Raw genomic sequence first — 24398 nt, 5'->3', positions numbered from 1 at the left:
TATGCTCATAAACCAAAAATGCTACTCGTACTATAGTCTATAAGTGACCATTTAACATAGTAAGATTAAGTCTTAAGAAACCTTTTTATTAAAACACTCTTTTCTGTCTCTCGAGCATTTTCAAGACAACTAGAAATACGGCACAGCGGCTGTATAGCTCCATCGTGCATTCATGAGGTCACCGTCACCTTGACCTTTGACCATTCAAATCAAATTAGTTAATACGTGAGTCTAAGTGAACATTTGTTCGAGGAGTTCTTTAGATACAAGAGGAAAAAGTGTTGGAACATCAAAGTCTCCTTGACCTTTGACCGTCATATTCTAATCAGTTCATCTTTGAGTGCGAGAGAATGTTTGTACCAGATTTGAAGAAATTCCTTCAAGGCGTTCTGAGATATCATGTTCAGATGAGACAGGCGTACATGCAACCCCAAAAACATTAAACCTCAGGCCAGTGGCTGTCGCCAGTGCAGAGGCATAAAAACCACAGTGGACCATGAAATAGATTTTTAAAAGCAATAGGTATTTAAAGATTACAGAGATTTTATTAACATTTATGCACATTTACATTATAATTCAAACAACAAGGTGATCGTTTAATTCATATTATTCACAATTTCTTTTAAAATACATTATTATCCACTTAGGTTGCAAAAAAAGAGTGAAATGCATAATTTCACAGTTGGTCCACTTATGTCTAAAATGCAAAAAAAGGTTGCTAAAACTTCTAGCACTCGTTGCTCGTATATGGGCAGACCACACACACTTGTGCAATGTCATCGTATTCGTACGTCCTCTTCAGAAAGGTGTCCGTCAGTCTCAGTCCAGAAATACTCTGAAACAGAGACAAATGTGATGTTAATAAGCAGCAACAATATTAGATTACAGCATAATTATGATAGTGTTTGTATAAAGATCATCTCATACCTGCAGACCCTGCACAGATGAGAGGAGTGTGAGGGGCAGAGAGAGGAAGGCAGCAGGACTAAGTTTTCCCAGCTGACGCCCTGATACACCGCACCAGTGGATCGACCTGGTGTTACACATCTCCAGCTCCAGGTCCATGGTTCTTTCACTGCAACAGAAAGGCTGGATTTTAGAGCTGCTTTATCACTGTCGGTTCAATAATTCAATCACATTATTCATTTGATACTATTGAAGGTTGTCTCAGGGGCTGTCTTGTTTTGTCGGGACCTTCAGACTTTTTAGTCTGGTCTGAACCAGAATTATAGGTGTGAAAGAAGCCTTGGAGGAAAGGACCAAAAGAAATCCAGATAAAACTGACCCATGGGTTGTTTTTTTTGCAGTAGGTTATTAAAAAAAGTCTTCAGTCAGCTCCCTGAAATTGTAATGTGCAGTAAAACTAACTGGATCAAATGTAAACAATGCTAAAAAGATATAAACCTGGGTTCGGACCATGGTGTAACCTCTCAGGTGTTAAAACAGTCTACTGGACTGTGGGACTGTTACCTGCAGTTGGTGATTTTACAGATAATATCAAAAGGCTCTTCAAGGTTGACAGTGTCAGGAATCATCTCCAGAGAAAGCCTGATATCTCCATAACCTGGAGCCTGGAGGACACACAAGGAGAGGAACATCATGAGAATAAACATTTAAAGAGTGAGATTATTTGATTTAAGCTGCACTTCCACATCAAGACAGAATCCTGATACCATTCTTTGTAGCTGACTGGTCTGTAACCTCCCCCTCTCCCCGAGATTGGTCTTCCACACTATGTCGAGCTTCCCTATGACCGTCACACCCTTGATGACGCCGGCCTTCTCCGCATACTCCGGCTTTGGCTTCAGGCAGTACAGGTACTGCCGTGTGTCCATGGGCTGCAGGTAGGACATTTTGCCGAACGTGGACTCCCTGGCAGGGGAAACGTTACAGACAAGAGCAAATGTTAAAGCCAACAAATTAATATATTCACCCATGTTTCTGCAATAACATCAACAAGGAGGAGCATGGTGCTTTTACCCCAGATCTCCAGATGAGACCATGTTGAGCTCCGTGACGTTGTACATCATGGAGGGCTCTAGAGAGACCTTCTCCATGAACATGGGTGAGGTGGTGATATTCTGGATCTGAGCTTCCAGGAACACTTCATCCGTCTGGAGCAGAGACGACAGGTATCAAACCAAAAGTTGCTGCCTTGATCCCAAATAAGCACAACTGCATATCTCCAAGGCGAACTGAGCAACGCTTTGATCTTATGTATTAGGATTACAAAGAGGGGTTAGGCTTGTGTAAAGTCCTACTGCCTTAAAAGATATGTTCACTTTTTTTTCAATACAGTCTTAAAACAATAGTCACATTCTCTTGTGTACATTTGGAGAGGTATTTCTCCCTGTAATTATCCTCCTGGCTATAAAGAGACACTTTCCTAAAAGATTTCACTGCTTCTCAAGTTACGACACAAGTGGGCCTCATTAAAAGTTGTTTTTGGGATGACGACTGTTCCTGTACAGACGCTAAGCATCAATACCGTACCAGGAAACAGAAAAATGGAAAATTAAGTCATTTAGCACAAGAAAATGTCTGTGAGCTTTTGACCCTGTTCAGACCAGATATTAATATCAGTCCTGTAAAATCAGATCAGACGTGTTTAGCACTATGTCTGTCAATTCACACCTAGAATGTCTTCTAAGCTCTGAGTACAGATGTGAACATACCCAAGACCCTTTGAGACGCAGTTGACATCTGATCACTAGAACCTCACTGGAAGGTGGTCTGCTGACCGAGTCGTTTCTTCACACCAACAAACGACTCGGCCAACTGAAATGATGTTCCCTGACCTGCTAAAGTTTCACAATGAACCAAAAATATGTTTACTCTACTTAGTGAATTTATTCTTGTCTACCATTGACCACATGTTAATTTTCTAACAGATTTTTCTACACCATCTTTTCATAGGCAGCATGGACAGGAGGGATAATTACTGAGAGCTTAACCCTTTTGATGTACTCTAAATATGACGATTATGTGAATAATTTCTAAGATTGACGTGAAAAAGGTAAACCTTTCCTTTAAGCTACACTTAAGGTGATAGGAGAGTTAACATTTATATACCGGACGACAACTTTAGACATATAAACACTAATTAGATCATCTTAACTCTATTACGTTTGCTCAGTGGACCTTTGAGGACAGAGTTAGTACAGGTGTTGAACAGCAGACTGCTCAGTAGTGGTTGCACGATGACTGATCTGAAGTCTTTCAGTGAGGTCTCGCAAGCATCAACTAGTTGTTTGATTTGAACCAATCACGTTATTCAAAGCAGCCACATAATCTGCATCTGAGAGGAGAGGAAGTGAATGATTGCTTTATTATTCTGTCACCTTCAGCAGTTTGTTGTGGAACCAATCTATTTTCAAATGTGTGCGGAAGACACACAGACACACTGCTACTGACCGAGGGGGTTTTAGTTCTTCAAAAAAAAATAGGACAAATAAATCATCACATGACATCTGCAGAGCAAAGGCCTGTGCGGAGTCAACCCGCAATAATATTACTCTCTCTAATCTTACATTTTTGTATCATTATTGACAAACAATAAGTTACACCCACTGATTGATGAAAATAAGAAAGTAAACATTTGCATTCAATTGATAAATAATAAAATTAGATGAAATTGCAATATTAAAGGATAGATCCTTATAATCCTGTAATATAATACACAGGGGTTAGGGCCACTCTGCATGAGACAATTTTAACCCATTGTGATTTAAGTTTCTATTGATGTATAGAGAAATGGTATATTTTATTGTGTGGTTCTATATTCGATTTAGATTTAACATATTCTATTTAAGTAGATCTGATATGAAGATAGTTTGATTGACCTTGTTTGTGGGATGTGGGGAGTAAATGTATCAATTGTATATTTTGTTTTGTTTCGTATATGTTTGTGGGTTCTTGTTTTATTGATATCCAAAACGTCTTTAAACATTATTTACTATTAGTGTTAATTATAATATAACTACAACTAACATTCACTATACTTTGCTGAAATGATTGGTTCTGACGTAGTTAATCGAGGTAAACCTTACATGACTTGAAATGGGCCTGTGTGATTCCTGGTTTAATATAGGCAACTAGTTGATGCTTCAGGAGAGTGAGACTCAGTGGTGTTTACAGCCGTCACATACAGTGCAACCTCTACTACACAGGGAGATACAATGAGAGAGAAGCAGAGATTAGTTCATGCCTGCAATCAAAAGCAGAACTGACCATGAACCATTCTGAATGAGGTTAATGTTAAGTCACAGCGCTGAGCGTCTCCGTTTCATGCAAAGCAATTCCAACCAAAACCTGAAACCTCACATTATTACAAACACTATCATCAAATAGAATCACTCCATTAACTAGGAATGATTGAATAATAAATTGGCGTATGAAGAAAAGTAAGTTGGGTTTTATCACCACTGACAATCAGACTGTAATTAGTTTGAAAACACTGTAAACAATAGGATGAGCATTTGAGAAACATCATCATGTCTGTAATTTAATCATTTGAATCTCAATGAAAAGAGAATGTCAACAATCAAAAAGGAAAACTGATCATCTCCCCAATAAGGATATATTCTGTAATCAATCTAGTTCCCCTGCCCCCCACCACAATTTGACACCAAACACTTTAATTAGGAAGTCCAAGCCCTGTGTAGGATGAGTTTGCAGGAAAGCATGAGCGTCCAACGAAAGGGCAAAAGGACAATAATGGAAAGTTCATGTCAAGGACTAACGGGTTAGAATGAATCAAAACAATTTGTTTAGCTTTAACAGTCGAGCGGATTTTCCAACACTGATGAATCACTTTCCATTTTTCTACTTTGCTCCTTTCTGTTGGGCCCAGAGAGACAAAACAAGTCTGTTGCACCAAAAGGATTAAGAGACATTAACGTTCAGCCATGAGAACAGAAGAGACAATTACCACAGAACTGAGGTCACTCTAATGGAGAAAATAAAATACAAGACACAATAAACAAATGAAGTTACATGCCAACGATGATGACAATGAATATTTGCAGACTAATATAAAAAGCTACTGATATGAAAATGAGGAAAAGCAAAAACATCTAGCAGGAAAACCCTTCATCTCCAGGTATTCAGATTTCTGTTGAATCCTCTTTTTTTGGAGGTGTAAGGGTTTTTCCATGAGACCAATCCACACTAACTCTCTCTATTAGCATATAGAATGTTTCCTATGAAATATGATCTGAAGCATGTTACACATGCCCCATAAGAACTTGCATGTCATACAATACAGTTCTTCTATTTGCAGGACGACGTGTTGAAAGATGTGCAGCAGCACTTTCTATCTCATCCATTATCCTGCTGCAGCTGCTGCTGCCCGTGGTATTTCAAAGCGGCTGACTTACCTCAGCATTGTAGAACTTCGTCTTCACATCCAGCGGCTTCAAAACCTGATTGAAAATAGATTGGAGACTGAATGTTGTTGTTTTCTCACACTGTGTCTCCATTGGCAGGGGGGGAAAATAAATAATTTCAATGCAAATATATTCCAATCTGAATCTTTAGCTAAGAAATGGAAATACAAGGCTTTCCTAAAAAGTCACGGGCTGCAACATGCTCACAAACTGAGGGCTGAAGACTGAAATAAACCAACTGCACGGCACACATGAGAATGGCATTTGCTCTGTTGTAGACCTGTGACATTTCTCAGGCCTCCTCAAAGCTTCAAGCGAGCTAACCACTGTCGTCAAATGAGAACGCTCGAATATTACCTACCTGGAATTTGAAGAACTTCCGAAAATAGAGCTTCTCCCCATATTGTGTTGTGTAACTGACTGCACAGACTAAGCTGGACATTGGGACAAAAGGAAATAAACAATTAGAATAGCAACAAACACAACAAATGCTGGTTTTAGACATAAACTGATAATAAATCGGGATAATCTCCAGACATTCCCCAGCGGGGCTGTAAAAATGCAAGTTTCCCAGAGAGAGGCTTAAGACCTTCTCCACAGTTTCTCCAGCCTGCTCCCATGGTAAAAACTATAGATTAAAAAAATGAGTCCATGTAAGAACACAGCAGGAGATTCTCCGCAGGATTCACGAGTGAACTTGTCGACGCACCAAATACTGGAGAACATGATCGACTTGACTTCACTTTAAACTACGTAAACAAAAATAACCAAAGAATAGGAAAGAGGTGAGTGAGCTTGGTGTGTGTGTCTCCCATAGTCTCAACATCCTGGGTTTAATCCGTATATATTTAAGTAATTCCATTTCAGTCTCCCCAAATGCCCAACACAGTTCGGTTTAATCCAGTTCAAACAACGAAAAACAGACACACAAAAACAATCCATTGCAGGTTTACTGCGGATCTTCTTTAACCTACAGACAGAGAAGCGTCTGGGTCGCTTCATTAACAGTGTTCCTTTAAACAATATATATATACAGATAATACAGATTCATATTGAGCTCAACTTAAAAATAAAAGAGAATTCATTTTTCTTTATCCTTCTTCACATTTTCTATAAGAGTGCTCTTACATCTGAGCTGATCTGTTCTTCTTGTCCAACACTCGTCATTGTACCGTTGATCCCTTGTTAACTTACATCAGACAAATCAAAATGTAAACATGAAGTAGAACTAGAATTTAGCCATTATATTTTAAGGGCAAAAAACATTTGCCGGGATGATAGTTTTGGGTTTAGAGTTAGAATAAAATAAGGGCTAACATAATGTAATTTATTTTGTCTACATAGTCAAATATTACATGTAGTAAAAACACTCACATGTGAGTTCCGATTTCTTTGACTTCGTGATGTATGACATCATCGATGCAGCTTTCGGGTTTGAGCTCGGCTACTGCAGAGTTTGAAGCAGAGAGGTTGAGTCTCTGTGAGCTGGTCTGGAGGTCAGCCTGGGAACGATCACATGACATCACATATTGCATCACATGACAATAATGTGTAAAAAAGACGTGTGAAGTGTATAATACATGTGGTTTTCTAACACTACCTTCACAAGAATGTCCTTCACAACTTGGTTGCTGTCATTGTGCACGCTGATGTAACTGGAGAAAGTCTCCCCGAGGAAAATATTTCTGTGTAATGCAAAGATGTGGGAAAGTCAATTCACAGTCAAATCTAAACCTTCCTTTATATTAAGATGCATTTATTCGTCCCAAACACATGCACAGTCATGCAAAGGCACACTCATGCAGGTAGGGAAATTTAATCTCTGCTTTTGACCCATCTTGTGTAGTACACACAGAGCAGTGAGCAGCCGCGTACAGGCGCTCGGGGAGCAGATGTTGGGGGAGTAAGGTGCCTTGCTCAGGGGCACTAGACAGGGTAGGGAGACTCTTGGATTTTTGGACAGATCAATCCAGGTTCGTCTTTTGTTGTCTCTCCGTGGAGTCGAACCAGAGACGAACCTGAGACCTTCTCTGCCCATAGTCCAAGTTTCTGCCACTAGACCACCGCCTCTCTAATAAAACTAACTTCCAGCTTTTTTAGTTCTTAGAATTTTGTAATTACCCAAAGTTCTGTGGTAATGTGAGCATCTCCCCAAGCATTAATGTCTCGGCTCCCTTAATGGTGGAGGGGTCCTCCCTCATAAGTTGACCGAACAAATCTCCTGCAGAGAAAAAGATATTAAGCATGTGTCAAGTTTGTAACATGTCAGTGAATTTGCCTCACCTTCTACCAAGAGCAGTCAAAAAACACTGGACGGAATGATGTCATTGCTAAGTTAATAATGTCCGAACCAGAGGGACGAAGGAGTTTATCTAACACATAGTGTCCAAATAAGTTTCGTGTAAGTAATTATAATTCCAATCATCTAGACGATTTTTGCAAAGTTCCAGAGGACAAGACATACGTGACCCCTGAAGCTGATAGGTTGGAGGCCATGACTTGAAGATGCCACAGCAATTCATAGCCTCATGTTACCTCACATGAAAAATAATACCAATGACGTTCACTCAGTGAAGTTTAGATTTACACATAAACAAAGCGGGATTGGATCTGTATAAGCAAACACACAAAGTTAATATCAATATGACAAACAGTTCAACCAGTGCATCCCTGAGGTTGTATTTTTCCTTTCGAAAGCTGTCTGAGCCTGAGAGAAAACTAGCCGAGCCCGACATGACCCTGGCAGGCTCTCTGTGTTTTGCGTCTGAATCCGACCCCAGATGCACCTGATGTACGCCGCACTGAGCTTGTGTGACCCTGTCCCTGACGCGTATGGTAATTTTAGAATTGTAAGGTCTCGATCCTTACCAAGTAAAGCCCCTTGAGATAATGTTTATTAGCTAAACAAATCAAATTATATTATAAAGGTAGTACCTACACAATTATGTAACCTTACAACTTAAAATCCTCTTACACAGTAATTCTGCAGGTATCAACTTATCCATTATATGCTCAGATTTTGAGCATAAAACGAGATCATATTCAGGACAAGTACGGCTGTACATTTTTCCCAGCCTGCAGGTGGGAGGATATATATAGGCGATAGACACTCTTGTTTTTAATAATGGTAACTTCAGTTTTATGAAAGTTTTTTCCATCCTGCTGGGCAGATCGAAGAGATGGAGTAAAGGCGTTAAAAGATAAGGTTTCAAAGCAGAAGAGCTTTTATTGGGTTCAAATGTCTGTCCTTCAGTTCATCAACGAGACCACATGTCATTATATGTGTTGACCATTTCACTGACTAATAATAATAATAATAACAATAATACTATGAAGAAACCATTAAGACTATTTCATTTACATGAATCTCTAATATGAATAATAACAATGACATCGACATGAGTGAGTCTAACTGATGGTAATATCCGATTCAACCAATTAATCTTTATGCTTATAAAGAAACTGATCTCAACTTATATAAATAGCGATCCTACCTGGAAGTGACAGTGTGAGGAATGGTTTATGTGGAGCTCAGTTACCGGTGCAGGGACCACATTGCTCTGTGCTGTGCTCCACCAGAGGCAAATACAAATACTCCATCTATAAGAATCTATTATGCAGATGTACACAAGGTCTAAAGCAAATGCTACAAGAAATGAAATACAAAATCTACCAGAAAAAGACTCATTTAATTTCTGTTTACACACTGCGTGTAACATAATATTTTATGAGCTCTAAAAAACTTTAACAGCATTCTCTGCTGACCCCTTCAATAATATTTGAAAGACCGGGTGGGACAGGAATAGGGATAGGATAGAGTTAACTTGAATGACCCCAAGGGGGGGAAGAGGTGGCCATCATAAAGCAAAAACATTCCAAAACGTCGACAGAAACATAAGCCTTTCACACATTAGTGCTTCAACAGGAGATTCTCCACTCAGATGCATTCACAACAAAGTCTAAGGAGGATTCAGGTGAGGAGGGGTACAGCAGGCAAAGGGAAAGTATAAATGTATAACTTTCAAATTCTACTGCAAAGATCAGGTTTGGGTTCACTGCACATCGACACCGGCGATGGAACTTATCACTGAACACTCTCTTGACATCTTCGTCTGTGTATGACACCAACTATTTATCCTGAGATATTTGTCTTGTTTTCATTTTTTTAATACAGTCAAATGATTAGAACAAAAAGATGAAAACTGCTTCAAATATACTAAACAGAATTTTTGTACTAATGTTCATGTTTGCGTTTCTTGCCTGTTCTTTTTACCACGACTATGAGCCATTTGATAAACTAATTATTACCATAGTTTATAGGTAATTGATAAGCTGCTTCTCATAATGACTCACGAGCGATTTCATTTCTTTAGATAACTAAACTCTGGAGACGTTTATATGATTTCATGGATGTTCTCAAGCATTACATTTCCTTCAGGCTCAGTGTTTGTTAGCTATCTCTCACCTGGCAGATCTCGATCCTCACACGTCACTGGCAAGTTTGTGAAGAGCGTTGGTTTGGTCAACCGCATCACTGTGAAGGGAATAAGTGACGTTGGCAAGTTAGTTAGTCGCCGTGATTTATGTTTTCACATATTTGTAGTACAGTTTTATCGGTGACAGTTATCTCTCCCACTTTACGAGCATATCCTAGTGTCAGTAACAAGTAGCAACAAAGTGTCAAGTGCATACAGGTATGGTTTTACCTAAAGTTAAGTAAATTTCAATTCTTATTTTATGCACTGGGTCTGGACGTCAATATAATCATCTAGAGTAGGGTTGCAAGTTATGATTATTTATTTACTGATTATTTTTGTTTCACAATACTCTGTCAACAGTAAAATTATTTAATTATTTTCTGTTCAAGCAACTTTGTAAAATTTGACGATATTTAGTTTTTCAATTATGTTTAGATAAAATTAAGCAACCGTCTCACATTTAAATGTAGGAACTAACCAAATTTTGGCATTTCTGCTTAAAATGTTTTAAAGAGAAGATGTCAATTACTTTCCCTTAATTGGATAATTACTTATTTTTACTAATTTATAATGTAATTACTACCCGTTGCAGCTTTACTCTAAAGCAGTCTTGCAAAGCACAGTGTCATTGTCTTAGGTACACTGATGAACTTATGTAGTGTGGATATAACATTTATTTTTATAGCTTTACACTTTATTGTATTATGCTATATATTATATTTAAGAGCAAGAATTCCCAACAAATGTGAAAACCATTAGAAACTCAATGTACCTGCAACTAACACATTTTTGTAAAGTTATAACTATCAATTAAAGACAGTATTTTTTATAACGAACAAAGCAATTGTTCAGTCAAGCAAATGACAGAAAAGAATCAAATGGCTGTCACACGTTCACAGAAGCAGAATGTGACATGTTTATTGCAGATGTTTGGCCGAAAAAAACTCTAAACCCTAAAGATTGATCGATGTCTGCTGATTAGTTTTATTTCAATTTACTTATCGATTACTCCGATCACTATTTCATCAACTTTCGTCAACTAACGGCAGAAGATAATAACTATATTTAATTGTCCCACATTTACAAACTGGGATCTGGTGACAGAGTCAGGCTGTTGAAATATTGAACAGCCGGACACATGATTTGTCATCTCTTCTGTCATTATGACGTAGCTCCTGCTAGCAGATTCGAAATACCATACGGACGAGAAAAATACTATTTAAAGATACGAGTGCCACAAACTGTCTTAGTGATACATTCTGAAACGTAAACGTCTGACACTGTTAGCACTGTTAGCAGCTAACAGCAACAACAAATGACAGCAACCTGCTACAGTGAAACATGAACTCATCTATACCACTCCTGAAACAATTTTATACAATCTATACAATGTTTTTATGACTCTAAAATACCTTTTAATGCGAGCAGGTGTTCCTGTTTAGCCTGAGTTACATCCATTTTAACAGAGGGAACTGTTTTATCGGGGAGAAATCAGCTGCTAATGCTAATGCTAATGTTGCTGCTGCAGTTAAGTCCGACAGGAAACAGTGTTCTCTTCGTCTGTTGATTTGGGACGCTCTCAATGTGCAATACTGCCTCTCGCAGTCCGTGGTGTGTATTACAACAAATCCGTTATTGGTGTGTCTCTAATAATAATAATATAACAATATTGTTTATTATTAATAAAATACATATAATTATAAAAGAGAATACAAAGTAAGATCATAAAAATTTGACTTTTAAAATGGGAGTGAATTTTAAATAATTTACCTTTGTACCACGAAAGCCAAAGTTGTGATGAAAAATAATTTTATTTTTTACTTTTGGTTCATGCCTTACTTGTTAAGTTCAGTTGATAAGAATATGTCAACTCATTACACCATTTAAAAACTGCATGAGGAGCTAACATATGGTAAGAACTAATAGATTCTATAGGTAGAATATTCGCAGCATAATACGTAATTACCCTATAAATTATTGTTGGAATTTTATTTATCCCTGTGTAAAACACCCCATGTAGATGTTGCTCTACACTGACATCTAACGGCCCATGTATGTATTACACTAGTGTGAAACAAACCAAGCTTTCGTTTATTTGTGTAATAACAAAAAGTGACTCATACTATTAACAGTAACAACTACAACGACACTACTGAGACTTCAGAACAGCCATACATTGTTAATGAAGTATTCAAGTCATTCTACCCTATTAATCAATTAGATTAAGTTATTGTCCTCTACTGGAGGCCAGGGACAGAAATGACCAGGTCTCACAGGGGTTTCAAGAATGATACATCCTCTCCAGGGGAAAATGTATCATGATTTATTGTATTATTTATATAAAGGTTTTTTGTACATTTGTGCCCATCAATACATGGTTTATTCATATACATCATAAAGTGTTTCATTAATATAATTATGTTTATAAGGCAATTATAAAGAATAGAGAATATAAGAAATGTGTCCAAAAAAACATTTCAACAATTAAAATATTTTATTTTTCAGCTCAGTTAAAATGACAAACATTTTTTATTCATCACTCTAATAAACACATTTTCGAACAACTCCAAGAAAACATGACAAGTCATCAATTTGTTTTTGGCAATAAATGTAAACCTGTGTACTGTTGGCCGCATGGCACTTTAGGTGCATCCATCATTTCTTGTGTTGTCGTCAGTGTGCAGAAGCTGTAATTCAAATGACAGTCAAATTGTCATCCCATTCAGAACTAACAGAATGAACCAGAAATGAAAACGGAAAAATGCAAGGCATATCTGAACAGCCAACCTAAAATTTCACTGATTAACAATAGTATCATGACCACTATTTCATCACATCCCCATACTCACTTGAACACGTTCCCTGTCTGTTTCTGGCCGCTGCCATTTGTTGTTGGATAAGATTCCAAAGACGACCAAGCCAAAGGCCACGAGGAGGAGGCCGAGGGAATTTGCAAACTTTGCTTGCACGGGCAGCGAGCTGTACGGCTCCACACTGCTTCCATTGCTGAGGCAGATGGAGAAATATAGTCGTGGAATGATTTCTGTTACATGAGCATTACTTTGTTCTTCATATGTGAGATTATGCGGTTTCCAGTGGAAACTGTTTTTTTGTGGAAAAATCCAATAGCGAGGCCAGGAGAGATATGATCACATCACAACTGTTTATTTGTTTCGACTACGGCTCGTAGTTTGTTATAACATTGATTTTCAGATTTTATTGATTCATTTTAAAGCCCTATATGCTCTGTAGAGTCTGTATCTCTGATTATTCAATCCCCTACTTACATGGGTGCAGCTTGTGATCTTTAGGGAAGGGACTGCTGTCTCTTCCTAAATCTGGGCTGAAAACTAGGGGGGTGAGAGTATTTGCTATCAGAGCCTTGACACTCTGAAATGGATCTGAATAGCATCTTAATCCTGAATTTAGGGTTCCAGGCTATTTTGGTCCCCTATCTCTATTGTTACTATTAAAACCATTACTTACATACTTTAGGAACTTTCTATTGTGCAGCTATTTGTACTGTGTGTTGAAAAGTGCTTTATAAATAAAGTTATTAGTATTATTAAATAAAGAAGGACAGTGAGTTGTCACCAGTTGGATTATTTGGGGCACTTACAGCGTGAACAGCAGTTTCTCAGTGATGCCACTGATGCAGGAGATGAGACTGAGGATCAGGATGGATTTTCCCAGCCAGACGTGAACCGGTTTCAGGGAGCTCCGGAACCACAGTGGAGAACAAGGAAAGAAGAAACCAGCCAAGCCGAGGATCCACTGTCCATCGGCATCGGGTGAAATGACAAGAGGGAAAGTGTTTTCTTACTGTGTCAGCTCTCTGCTGGTACCATTACACTAAAATGTGTAAATATTTGCCACCTTACCTGAAATGCAAACACTGCCACAGTAGAGATGCCCACCCAGCTGTGCAGGGAGTACAGGTCGGGGATGTTTGCGCCTTTGTGGTAATCGAACACAGCACACAGGCCCAACACAGACAGGAGCAAACCCAGAAGCATCAGTCCAGCGTGCACCAGCTTCCAGGTGCGCTTGTTCTGTTTCCAGGTGAACGGGAGACGATACACAACAGCAGCTGCAGACACAAAAGAACACAGAGATTCATTTATCTGTCGTAAATTTCACTTTGTTCTGCTTTTAATCCAAATAAATGAATAATTACATATGATTGCAATCTTCACTTAAGGATCAAAGCTAGAAGTTACATTTTATATTCCCATAATGCATTCCTCGAGTGCAATCAATCCGTTTTAGTGTCTGTTTGGACAGATTCATCAGTTTTTCAGGGATCATGATTGCCAAATAAAATCACAATAAAATGCAGCAGAGTCTGAAGTAGTCTGATCCTTAATAAGGGCAAATCCGATAATCCCATAATGCAACAGGGTACCATCTATTGTTTGACTCTCCCAGAATATAAAAAGCATACACCTCTTGTTAGTGACACAGTCTTTCTGTTAAAAATGTAACAAAGTCACAAATTGCATCAATACATCAACATGATAATGGTTATTCTTTCAGACTGGGAGAGCTCCCCTCAGAACCACAGAGCACATAAAACCACTTCTTCCACAGGCTGCATAGTGTCCCACCCCTTGTGACAAGTTAATGAATGGTCATGTGTAAATGGAGGATTGCCCCCTTCAGGGCTGGTATTTTGTTATCGTATGGTCGGCTGTACGCAGATGTTCTGCCAATAATGGAAACCCCCAATTTTTCTTTCAGAGATATTTTGGTAGAATCATTATTAAAGGGCCTGCTTGTGTTTTAGTTGAGGAACAATGAGGCTACACTTTGTCGACCCTATTTATATCAGTGGAGATTGACTAAATCAAAGTATCTTAAGCAGTAACTCAGTGTAAAAATATTGTCATAACTTCAGTGTGGCATCTCACCGTTGCCGTACACAACCACCAGTCCCGACACCATGAGCACAGGATGCCAGTTGAACTGCAGGGCCGAATAATCCCAGGCGAAGCCCCCTCCCCAGTGTGAGCTCCAGCAGCTCACAAACAGCACACAGAGCAGGCCCAAGCACACACACAGTGTGTAGGTGGAGTAGAACAACACAGACGACCTCATAGCTGTGGGGTTGAAAGGAGGGAGAGTAAGTGTAACGCGTCGTATCATGAGTAGAATAAAGTGAGTCGTGTATACTGAGTGGTACTGGTATCCTGGTGTATTGAACCAGTGGTAAAATAAGTTCCTGAGGTAAAAGTAATAATACAAGTTCAATTAAATACTTCCTACATGTATTTATAAAAAACTATAGTAGTTTTATTATGAGTTATAGTATTTTAAGATTTGCATTGATCTTTTAATGACATAGAAAAAACAAAAACAACAATAACATTTTAGTACATAAATACTTTGACATGAGTATTTGTATTCATATGTTTAGTATTTTAAGCTATATTTATAAGAAGAATCAAAAGTAAAGCTACTGTAGGATGGAATATTTAGAGGTGTCACACACATACACACACACACACACACACACACACACACACATTTTGTATTAATAAAAACCTGTTCTAAAATATTGCAGCAAATAAAACATATACAACAAATAAAATAACAATACAAAATAAAAGATGATTATAAAAACACCTTACATAGTGTTTTGAATATTGCAGTTGCTTGAATGTACTTTACATCCCCCTACTCTTCAATACACCCTTAAGACTCGAGTAAACATTTTTCTATTGAGTTAGATGTTATTAGATTTTTCCACAAATATAAAATGTAAATGATTTTTACTCACCTAATGATGGCTTCTCTCCTTCACATGAATCCTGCCTCTTCACTCTCTCTACCACCTAAAGATCGTTGTAGACAGCGGCCGAGTTGTTCTGCCTTCTTTGTTACATCAACTCGAATGATCTTAGCTGACAGCGTCCAGCATGAAAAGTGTGTCTGATGGTTAAATAAGTCAGGTGGTGACAGTGGGGGTGTAGAGGGGGAAGTCTAGATACAAAAGGATGTGACACGGTAGCAATTTCTCCTTTGAATTATCCTGCTTAGGGAAATAATGCATCCAAGTGTTAGTCATTAGTCATCGCCGTGCAGTAAGAAATGATCACAGAATTAGATTACAGGCTTTGTAACACAACTCACTTTTTGCTTGGTCATGTTGTTGCAAAACAAGCTGAGTATGACGTGAATCATTATAAGACATAAAACAAATACTGAAACCAATTAGGTTCAGATGACAATGGTTTTCTTTCAAACTATATCGAAGGCAAATCAAAGGCAATTCAAATAAAATGTCATCATTAGGTTGTCATCTTTTCAACCTTCCCATAATCTGCTGGAGGGCTTGCCTTTCTTTTTGTGTATGAACGTCCTTACAACACAAAGGTGTGATAACAACGTTTGCTACGCAACCATGTGGGAGCCGGAGCACCCCCTCGCCATGTCATCTAATTTCACACACATAACTCCAGAAGGAATAAAGGCTCCACAGTGAAGCGACAACACTGACATGTGAACAGAAGCAGATGATAATCACAGAGGGCCAGTCACACAGAGAGAGAGAGAGGGAGAGAGAGAGAGAGAGAGAGAGAGAGAGAGAGAGAGAGAGAGAGAGAGAAAGAGAGAGAGAGAGAGACGTCTGGTCAATGTGTAATCTCATTTTACTTTGGAATGACAAAACATGAAGGCTGGAGGATCTTGGAGCTGAGTGGGATTTTATTCCTTTAACAGCAGTGAAAATTCCATCATCAACTATTATCACAGTGACAGGACATCATTTGCTGTGTGTATGTGTGTGCAGAGAATAATGAGCAGCTACACAGTTCTACACATCATAGAGCAGCACAGTAACTGGAGCACTCAGGGCCATGTTGAGTACGATGTCTCTGGAACAAATCTTCTCATCGTCGTCATCCTCCACAAACAGGGACACAAAGTGCTGACTCTCCCAGGGCACTTCCCGAGTCTGAGAGGCCAGCACACGGACGCACTCCATGTTTTTCCTGAAGCTGAACTTCTCGTCCTGGGGAAGTGGAGACGAGATCTTATCATACCCCCCGCGCTCGGAGGAGATGAAGCTGTTCATCTCCAGAGACTCTTTCGTGAGGAACACACGCACATTCCTGTTGCTGTAGTTGCTCATTTGCAACGCAGTCTGGACGTTTCCCATTTTGTTGTCCCTGATGTGATCGGTCAGGACTGCAGGGGCTAGCTGGAGGCTGTTTTCTAAAAATAAAGAGTGATACTCTGCATAACCTGGATTCAAATATGTGCACAGATTATATTTTTTATATGTTTAAAAAAAAATATCCACACACGCATTCATTATTTTTGATTTATCCCTCTATTTAATCCTGCTTTTTACCCACAAACTGAATGAACATCTGACAAAAAAATATATGAATCTAAGCAATGATCTTTTATAAAGGAAAATAATAATAATACAAATATAGCTTTTTTATTATATAGAAAAGCAATGATTAATCTTAAAAATGTGTTGTACATGTAGTTAATACATCTCACCACCCACTTCAGTATCTGGTCGGTTTATGCAGTATATCAATGTAGCTGACATTGGCTATACCAGTATATCTTCCCCTGTATTATTTTATGAGACCTTCAAGGCATATGTATATTCATTCACTCGTCTTTTTTCTCAACACACAGAAAAATACATGATTCGTTATTACAGTGATCAGCTAATAAAACTCTACTTACTCACCATGTAAATATCTTATTTTGGATTAAAAACAGTATAAATTCTCACCTGGTGATGCGGCGAAGGAGCAACAAACTTAATAAAGTGGCAGCGATGCACTGTGGCTCCCTTTCTCATCTGAGGAGTGTGGGTCTGATAATATGCAAAAAACTGAGAGGGAAATAAACTGTATGTCGGTGCTTGATAAGAGCAAACCACACCATGGATCATTTTATGTTTTAATTTTGCAGAGACCTTACCAATAACTGTACTGTACATCTAACATTAGGTCTGGCTCTAGTGTAATTGAAAATATATATATTTATTTTGTTATATTAGTTTTGCTAGGAGGAGCCATATGCACAAGCTTTAACTGGTGAAGATGAACATGAACAGAAACATGGGTTGGATACGTCAATACTAAATCTAACTGAGACGTGAGGAAAAGCCATGTGTTGACAGACAAAACAGGAAAACAGTCTTTTCACACAAGGTGAACACAGGTGAGACACACCGGGACAGGTGCAAGGGCAGGAAACAGGACAAAGACAGGAAGCAAAGCAAGAGAGACACAAGGAAGTACGTTTAAAAATAAAACAGAACAACAAAGAACTCAGAGCTTAAACAAGCAAACACAGGACACAAAACCAAACACAAGGTAAACATAGAAATAGAAAACAGAAACAGAACAGAAACAGAAAATCTGAAGTCCAAGAAAGAATCATGACATGAGATGAATTAAAAACACAGAGGACTCACACCTCATTAAATAATAGAATTCGTTTAAGGTTTACCACTGTGAGAGTGATGGAAAGTTGCTCTTTGTAATTGCAGCACCTTGTTAGAAAGAGCCTCAGTTGCCTGCATGGCTTTACATATACAAAGTGGAAAAATGTAATAAAGATAAGAGGCATTTAGATTCTGATGCATTCGAACACGTATGCTCAGCACAATGAGGATGCGGCTGCTGCTGCTGTCCCTGCTTGTCTCTGACCTGTCCCCCAGCAGAGACGGGGACAAGGTCACGGAATATTACAGAAACCTGCTCCTCAATGGACGGCTGACTTCCGGAGGACCAAGGACCCGACCTGAGCGTCGCTGCCTGTGCGTCCAGAGAAGCCGTGTGTATGTTCGCCTGCAGCACAAGCAGAGAACCTTCCCTTTCCATTTGGCATACGCAGCACATGATGATCACAGGCATAGTTTGACTCATCGGCATTTGACAGAGATAATCCATTGGAGTCATGTTCCAGCGCTGGTATGTCTATTCCTGTCAATATTGGTGTGTAAACATTTTATTAATGAATCCACTAAGTGGCTTATTGTGTCTACTCATGTGTTGGTCTCCCTTGCCACTGTTATCCATACCCCCCCACAGGCTGTGATCTATCAACACATTGCTATTTCCATCGTGTGACGTGTGTCTGTGTTGCTGCTCTGCTAGTTGCGTGAATTATCAGCTCACCAGGTGGGACCGCTGCAGTTTGCATGGGTCTCACAAATCCCCTGAGCATGAAGCCGATGATATAAACAGCAACAACCAGGTTCATTTTCCCTACTCATTTCACACTGGTGATAATAACAACATCTGACGTGCAGCATATTTTTGCACCTGTTTGGAAGTCTAATTCATTTTCAAGCCGTTTGCAGTCAGAGTAGCGCTTTCGGCTCGAGCTAAACTTGACGGTGAAACTCCCGCTCCTGTCAGGACCTGTCATGGCAGAATACATACAAAAATGAAACGCAGTGTAATGTTTCTTCATGCTTAAACCGACATGTCGAAATGGAGTTGAGTGCAACCATTGTGGAATGTGAATTAATCCCTTTGAGAAACTGATCTCCTCTCTATTTGCACAGATAGCAATGCTCTGGGTCAACGGAGTGTGTGTAGTGTATTCATGTGCTCAGAGAACTGGGCCCTAATTGTTAAGTCAACTGAGCATGGAGAGAAATAATTATTACAAAATCTCACTTCCTGCTGTAACAATCAAAAGTCTGAAGCCACAAAGCTAAATGCTCACATTGTTATAATGACAAACAATGCAAACATACAAACATAGAGATGTTAAGCAAGTACCGTGTTTAGAGTTGCCAGTGTCATAGTGCTTTGCATGTTATCATAAGTAGCACTGCACACACAGCACAGCTGATGCTAGTGGAGATGTTATTAGTTTGAATGTTAGCAATTGACTTGATAATTAAAAGTTGAAAAGATCAGTTAATGCTTAGGAGGAGACAGTTCTTGGCAGAGATGTTTCACTTAAATGGGACATATTATGAAAATTCCACCTTTGTAGTGCTTCTACATGTTAATTTGGGTATCTGGCATGTCTACTGTTACAAAAACTCTGGAAAAAAACAACTCCCGCGATTTGTTGTGGTTCCTCTATTTCAGAAACGATACGCTAGAGTGCGTCAAATGGGATTACAACCGAAATAAACATCATAGTCACACCATGCCCATGTAGGGAGTCTCGCTACATGGCCTTGGACGAGCTAACGCTAGCCGGGCTCCACCGGCCCGGTTGGCTCGCTAGCGTTATCCCGGCTCCCATAGCTCCCTAGGGGCTCCCCCAGCCTAGGGGAGCCCGGCTCCCCGGCTAGCGTTAGCTTGCTGCTGCTACCCTTCAGACATTTAGGTGGCCGCATAAACAAGGGACCCCCAGGACACCTCTAAACGTTTACCCTGCGCCAGCTCAGTCACCCACTGCTCCCATTGCGGGGCTGCGCTGGGGAGCTGGGGCTCCCGCAGCCAGGCTCACCGGGTGTGAGGGGGGCGGGGCACTCAAAACAGGTCAATCTGAGGAGGGCTGTAGATAGGGTAACAAAACCTATCTACTGTGCTGTTTTAATGATCCTTGTGGTATTTTGACCAAAATATGTTACAGACATTTCATTAAGACCCCAAGGAACCATATCAACTGTGGTAAAATGGGCATAATATGTCCCCTTTAAAAACAAGAAATGTCAACCTCATGGTGGTATAAGAAGAAAAGCCAATTGAGGGATCTGAAGTCATTCCCAACCCTTAGTAATCTGCATTTCAGCACTTTATTTGAAAGACAAAACTGCAGACGCTCACAAAAACGATGCAACGGTTCCCCTGATCGCGTTTCCCTGCAGCCGCTCACCTGTGAATCCCAAATAAAGACTGTGTGGCTATAGTGAATACCAACTCTACCTTGAAGTGTGCAACTGATGGAACAGCCGCAGCATGAACGTAAAATACCATCAACATCAATATAACATAAAGCTAATTTCAGAATTGGCTACAACAGTTGTTTTCAAGTTAAGACTCATGTATTCGCCTGGTATAGTTTTGGAGTGTCATTTTGCCTCTGGTCTTGTCACCTCAGGTCGTTTCTCTTTTTCTTGAAGAGGGAAGAAGCGTTCCAGTGATGCTCATAAAAAGCAGAGGCATTCCGACTGGTGGTGATATTTCCATGGATGTAATTAAAGATCGCCCTAATCCGGGGCCAACGTGGCTCCTGTATCATTGCACAGCAGCCTCAGGCCACAATTTACAGGCTCTCTCAAAGGAGAAACCCAAGAGCTGGGCTACGTCTGAGATTATTTCCTGTTATCTAAAAGACAGTGAAACAAGACCAGCAATGAAAATAAGAAAAATGTCCCAACACATCGCAGAACCACAAATGAGACACAAAGAGGGCGCACGACAGCCGACAGACTTCAGAGTTTTCAGGCAGAACGACAGACAACTGTCTTTAAAAGCTTCAGTCGGTCAACGTGACATTTTCCAAACTGCTTCTCTGCACTCTGGCAGCTCTTCAGTGAAAAATTCAGATGCATCACAGTTAGAGATACAGAGAGTCACGGAGGAACACGAAGACTTCAACTTGGACAAAAGTCTTCAGAAACTACTTTCTTTAAAAGCTGCTGCCGATGATGACGGATTCGCCGTTAACAAGCAGCTCTTGTCAGTCTCCAGCGAGAATAAAGAGTCCAGAAATAGACCGTGGTTTGAGCTCAGGGCCTCTCAGGATGATAATGGGGGAGATTTCAATGGGAACATAATCATAAAACAAGCGGCAGAGCTTCGGCGCTCTGAGGGAGAAAATGAGGTTGAACGATCGCACACAAATACGGTTGAAAATGGGAACCGGGAGAGATTAGCATACACTTCACAAACAGACTCCACAAATAAAATGGGTGATAATGATAACGTTCACAAACCTGTGCCTTCTGAGGTCGGAGAAGACGCCTTAATCACGTTGCTCCTTCCAGACGCCGAGACGCAAACAGTCACTCTGAAAGCAGACATTGGATGGAAATTGGTAAATATGCCCATAAAGGAGCCGGCTGACCCCCCGGCCAAGGAAAACTTTAGAACAGAAGGAGGTGACTCAACGTGTCAATGCTTGGAAGAAGCAGTTTTTTCATTAGGCATCTATACAATACACAGAGGAGAGAGAATAGATATGAAACCAGCAGAAAAGGTGTTTGGATATAAAGTCAACCAAAGGACAGAAGCCGTCGTGCCGTCAACTCCCTCACCCAAACTGATGGAAACAGAAAAGACAATAACAGTGAACACAGCACAGACAACAACAACAAACACGGAGATGAAACAGACAACTGCAAGGCCAGAGGTCTTCGATCAGAACAGCACAAAGACAACCAACGGACGCCCGCGTACAGATGAGACCCCGACGTCTGCGCCAGGTCCAGGGCCAACGCCCAGATTGATCGAATGTAAAACAACCACTACCGAATCCACGCCTGGAAAGTTATTCTCAGGCCTCAGGATGAGAGAAGACGTTCGCGCACCGGAGAAAAAAGGAGATATGGTAAACGCGCCAGAAACTGGAAGCGAGGAAAATGATCCAGGAGGGACCTCGTTTTCAAAAACTTCCAAAACAATCTTCGAGCACACGAGAAATCTCCCAAAAGTAGGTGAAGTTGTGTTTTCAGACGTCTTACAACATCCTGGTGTAATACAAGTTTACTGTGTCCTCTACTGATCGTCAGGCAACTGCTCCAAACCAGACTATATGCTGAAATGTCGTTTTTTGTAGGATTTACCCAACAAAAAACTTTATGTATACTTTATGACCCCTGATCCGCCACTGCCCTGTTTCTAGTCTTTGTGCTAAGCTGAGCTACTCGCCCGACAGCTGTAAGTTGGTACTTGTGGTGTCAGCCTTTTCTTCTCACTCTGCTAAAAAACAAGTTGACAGATTTTTCTCAAATGCTGAAGTTTTTCTCAAAGTTAGAGATATAAAAAACGTCTGTATCCAGCAAGATGGGAGAACACAAAAGGAGGTAAAACTGACAGTGCTGCAAGTAGGAGAGAAATTAAGAGGACAACCAGTAGTTCAGATTCCTTGAAAGTAAAAATGATGTATTTCCTCTAAATATGAAATGGTGAAGCGTGAAATCTGATGAGAGTTTTCCTCCACAGTCGACAGACTACCCGGTGCCGCTCTGCAGAAGTTTAATCCATCGCACTGAGGCCGGGTGGAAACACTGCACCGAGAGATTTACAGCAACAGGATCAAAGACGATTTCCTCAGCGGAACCTGCCGCCACGTTCAGGGGAACAGGAGAACCGGAGACAGAACGTGCATCTGTCAGGGACCACGATGGTAACCGGATTAATGACGATGAATTCGATCATTTCTATTATTTCGATGGAGTATTCAGAAGAGTTAAAAATACTTCCCACACCATCCACAAGAGTCAAAGAAGAAGAAAAAGGAGCCATGACAACTCAGAGAATAGAGTCAGTCCCTCAGTGAGAGGAAAAAGTGAAAATCTCCTCAGTTATATCCAACGTCTCACTCTGAGGAACAGGCTGAACCAAATCCAATGATCAGGCACTGACCATGATGTGCAGAGAGGAACAGACTAAATCCTGAAATCAAAGCAAAGAGTGTGTAAAGGATTTGAACCTTGTAAAAAGACATTATCAGTTGATCATTGACAGTGCTGATGGAGACTGAATGTGATCTTTAAGTTAACTGCAGGAGAAATCAGAGGCACATGCTGTACGTCCACCAAGGCCAATCCTATATGTATGTCTAGCTCCTAAAACGTTATTCTCAACTCTTGTTTATACACCACTATCCACAAATCATTTCCTGAGAAAAAGAGATGGAATAGTTTCCCTGGCCCATAACCCTTTGGTACAAATCAGTTCAGCTCTTTGTTGCGTAATCCAAACAAACAAACACAACCTCCTTGACCTTGGCAGAGGAAATGGCACTTAGAGCGCATACTAGTGTCACGACTCAACAGGCCTTTTATAAAAACACATTTCAATCGACTACATCCGAATCTGCACCATATTCATAAATGTGTTAATAAATATTAGTTTATGTGAAATGCCTGATTGCATTTAGATCATTAAATCATTGTCTAAGTCCTAATTTACATTTTTTTGTTGATTTCTTAGACTCTAAGAAATCAAATCAAAATATATTTTTTTACCCGCAATGTTAAAGAAAGTGATAAAAAAAAATCCTGGATCCATCCAAAAATGTAGAACGTTCTTTCTCCACTCATGCCCCCATCCTTCCACAACATTTCATAGAAATCTGATCAGTAATCTTTGAGTAAACCAAAAAGTAAAAAATAAAAAATAAAACAGACAGGTGTAAAAACATAACCTATTTGGTTGAGATATCATCTAGTATTTGGTTCACTAACAATAGCATCACCTACTGGCCAGTATATTAAATACAATGACATGTTAGACGGTTGAGTCAGCCATGTCACATTATTATCAACTCAACACTAACAGATGAATAACTGGTGAACAAGCTGAGGACATACACATCTCTAGAGCCTCTATGAGCGGGGCGCTACGACAAAACACAGAATATA

General features: G+C 39.8%; 2 protein-coding genes across 2 annotated transcripts; both read right to left on the bottom strand.

Moving 5' to 3' along the window:
- Positions 1 to 521: 521 nt before the first annotated feature.
- trappc13 (trafficking protein particle complex subunit 13) lies at positions 522 to 11439 on the bottom strand. Its single transcript, XM_053410916.1, has 13 exons — positions 11278 to 11439; positions 9853 to 9921; positions 7509 to 7608; positions 6988 to 7072; positions 6762 to 6889; positions 5749 to 5821; positions 5379 to 5423; positions 4931 to 4948; positions 1981 to 2114; positions 1674 to 1872; positions 1471 to 1571; positions 928 to 1075; positions 522 to 835 (listed from the first exon to the last, which is right to left on the bottom strand). Exons 1-13 carry the CDS (start codon positions 11321 to 11323, stop codon positions 728 to 730), a joined length of 1254 nt encoding a protein of 417 aa, XP_053266891.1. The 5' UTR covers positions 11324 to 11439; the 3' UTR covers positions 522 to 727.
- Positions 11440 to 12234: 795 nt separating this feature from the next.
- Positions 12235 to 15776, bottom strand: LOC128424942 (lysosomal membrane ascorbate-dependent ferrireductase CYB561A3). The gene is made up of 6 exons (XM_053411390.1): positions 15645 to 15776; positions 14776 to 14964; positions 13747 to 13955; positions 13485 to 13639; positions 12715 to 12871; positions 12235 to 12552 (listed from the first exon to the last, which is right to left on the bottom strand). Exons 2-6 carry the CDS (start codon positions 14960 to 14962, stop codon positions 12508 to 12510), a joined length of 753 nt encoding a protein of 250 aa, XP_053267365.1. The 5' UTR covers positions 14963 to 14964; positions 15645 to 15776; the 3' UTR covers positions 12235 to 12507.
- Positions 15777 to 24398: the final 8622 nt, after the last annotated feature.

This window comes from Pleuronectes platessa, chromosome 19 (genome assembly GCF_947347685.1).
Source record: "Pleuronectes platessa chromosome 19, fPlePla1.1, whole genome shotgun sequence".
Classification (NCBI taxonomy): domain Eukaryota; kingdom Metazoa; phylum Chordata; class Actinopteri; order Pleuronectiformes; family Pleuronectidae; genus Pleuronectes; species Pleuronectes platessa.
The sequence above is the reverse complement of the archived record's forward strand: the minus strand, read 5'-3'. Positions and strand labels throughout refer to the sequence as shown.